The sequence below is a fragment of the Raphanus sativus genome, chromosome 2 (assembly GCF_000801105.2).
Source record: "Raphanus sativus cultivar WK10039 chromosome 2, ASM80110v3, whole genome shotgun sequence".
In the NCBI taxonomy this organism is placed as follows: domain Eukaryota; kingdom Viridiplantae; phylum Streptophyta; class Magnoliopsida; order Brassicales; family Brassicaceae; genus Raphanus; species Raphanus sativus.
Window position 1 is genome coordinate 34,139,441 of NC_079512.1, and position 2,037 is coordinate 34,141,477.

A 2,037-nucleotide genomic window follows, 5' to 3' on the forward strand; every position below is an offset into this window, starting at 1 on the left:
TTTAAGAAAATAGGAGGTGTTGTTCAGTGAATGTTTTCGATTTAGCGAAAACTATAATTTTTCTTTCGATCAATACGAAAACTAATATTATGAGTACTTTTAAACGTAAAAGTAGCATAAACTACTTTTGCCGACCTAAGAGCATCTCCAATGTAAAACTCCATTTTTTCCTCCAAAATGGAGTAAAAGTAAATATGGAGTAAAATTGCTCCAACTTTACTCCATTTTTCACTCCATAATGGAGTCATGAACAAACAAAAAATAGATTACTCTATTTATGGAGTAAACTTCAAAATGGAGTGAGATATGGAGTTGGGTTGTAGCATATGTTACTCCATATTCACTTTTATTCCATTTTGGAGTAATAAATGGAGTTGAGTCGGAGATGCCCTAAAACGTAAAAGTAAAAAAGTGCAGCAGAAGCCAGATCTAGAAATTACGAACACGACAAAACTACTAGTTTGTCATCAGTCATCACCAAATCTAAAGACAAGCATTATGTGTCGAAATGACCAAAAAGCCCTTCAGACAAGGGTATTCCGTTTTTAACCAAGTAGACCCCACAAGAAACTCCATTCCGACAAGAGGGTAAAACCGTAAATTTCAAAGTTCAAGTGTTCTTGAGCATCTCCCTGTACCTGAGAAACGAATCTAGCCTCTGTAGTTTCAGCTGCTGCTTAAACTTGTTGATGAAGTCGGAAGCTTTGTCGTCGACACCTTCTTCTCCTTCATCGATCGACGTCGTCCTCTCGACTCTCGTCGTCTCCGGGCGCCTCTTCTCCACTGCCTCAACCGTCTCCTCCTCCCGGCCAATGCACCCGACGCCGACTTTCTCGCTAGCGGATCTCGTCATCTTCTTCGCCGCCTTCTTCTTCTTACTCTTCGTCGCCGGCTTACTCGACTCCGACTTCGTCCTCTCCGGCGCTTTCTCTTCGGAGCTCTGTTCTGGCTCTGATCTATACAATGAAGGGAGTTTAATGGACTTTACCCGCTGCAAGAGAGATGGACCTCCGGGTCTAGGTTGTGTCGGTACGTTAACGTTATCTTCCGAGTTCTTGTCGATCGGGTCGACCCGGTTCGTATCTTCGGGTGGGGTCGTGAGTGCGTAAGCAGCGTAGTCTCCCTCTGAATTGTGTTGCGGGAACTTGAAGGAAGGCATGTTGAAGGATTTGACCCGTTGCAGGAGAGAGAGAGGCGGGTTCGGGTTAGAATCCGACCCGTGGAAGTGGATCTCGGATTCATGGGAAGGAGAGTTGTAGAGACTGAAGTTGATGGACTTGACTCTGTCTACGAACGAGGGAGGTCTGGCTAACCGCGCCTGAGAATGGTTATGACCTGAACCGAACCCATCTTGATGCGGTTGGTGTTTCTTGGAACAGGGACCGAACTTGTTAGTGAAGAAAATGGTGCCGATGGTGAAATTGAGGAGGAGGAAGAGAGTCGTCGGCGTTAACCAGCTGGCCAGAGTTGTGACGAGCTCCATAGTTGTGTCTTGTGTGTGTGTGTCGCAGAGTGAACGGTGAACAAATGTTTAATACTTATATTATATCTTTTTGGTTTGGTTGGTTAATATGAGCTCTGCGTAAGATTTATTTATTTTTCATTTTCTTGACTTTTCGGTGTGGGTCTTTTCTTTACCCATTTTCTGTGATCTGGTTCAGTTAATTTGACAGTATATTTATTGAAATTGGCATATAGTAGTAGTGATTTATTTGTATGTTTTTCATTTTTGACTGACTTTTCGGTGTTGGTCTTTTTTTACCCATTTATTTAAGAGCTGGCTCAGTTAATTTGAAAAGTATATTTATTGAAATCGGCATACCGCATTATTATAATGTTTTTCATTTTTATTTCAGGCATCGATCGAGTTATAAACTTACAAATTGCAATTGTCTATATAGCTCATGAATTCAAGATTTTGAAGGTCCAACGTAAAGTTAGTTGAATCGCCTGCTGTTTTGGTTCTTGTATTAGTGTGGAGAAGATCATCCATTCGACATAGTTAAATCTAACTCCTAAAGACAACTTAATTTTAAA

At 41.5% G+C, this 2,037-nt stretch overlaps 1 protein-coding gene across 1 annotated transcript; it reads right to left on the minus strand.

The window, feature by feature from the left end:
* Positions 1 to 412: 412 nt before the first annotated feature.
* On the minus strand, positions 413 to 1,555 carry LOC108816066 (pathogen-associated molecular patterns-induced protein A70). The gene has a single exon (XM_018588639.2). The coding sequence runs from the start codon at positions 1,481 to 1,483 to the stop codon at positions 611 to 613; it is 873 nt and encodes a 290-aa protein (XP_018444141.1). The 5' UTR covers positions 1,484 to 1,555; the 3' UTR covers positions 413 to 610.
* Between the last annotated feature and the right edge of the window lie 482 nt (positions 1,556 to 2,037).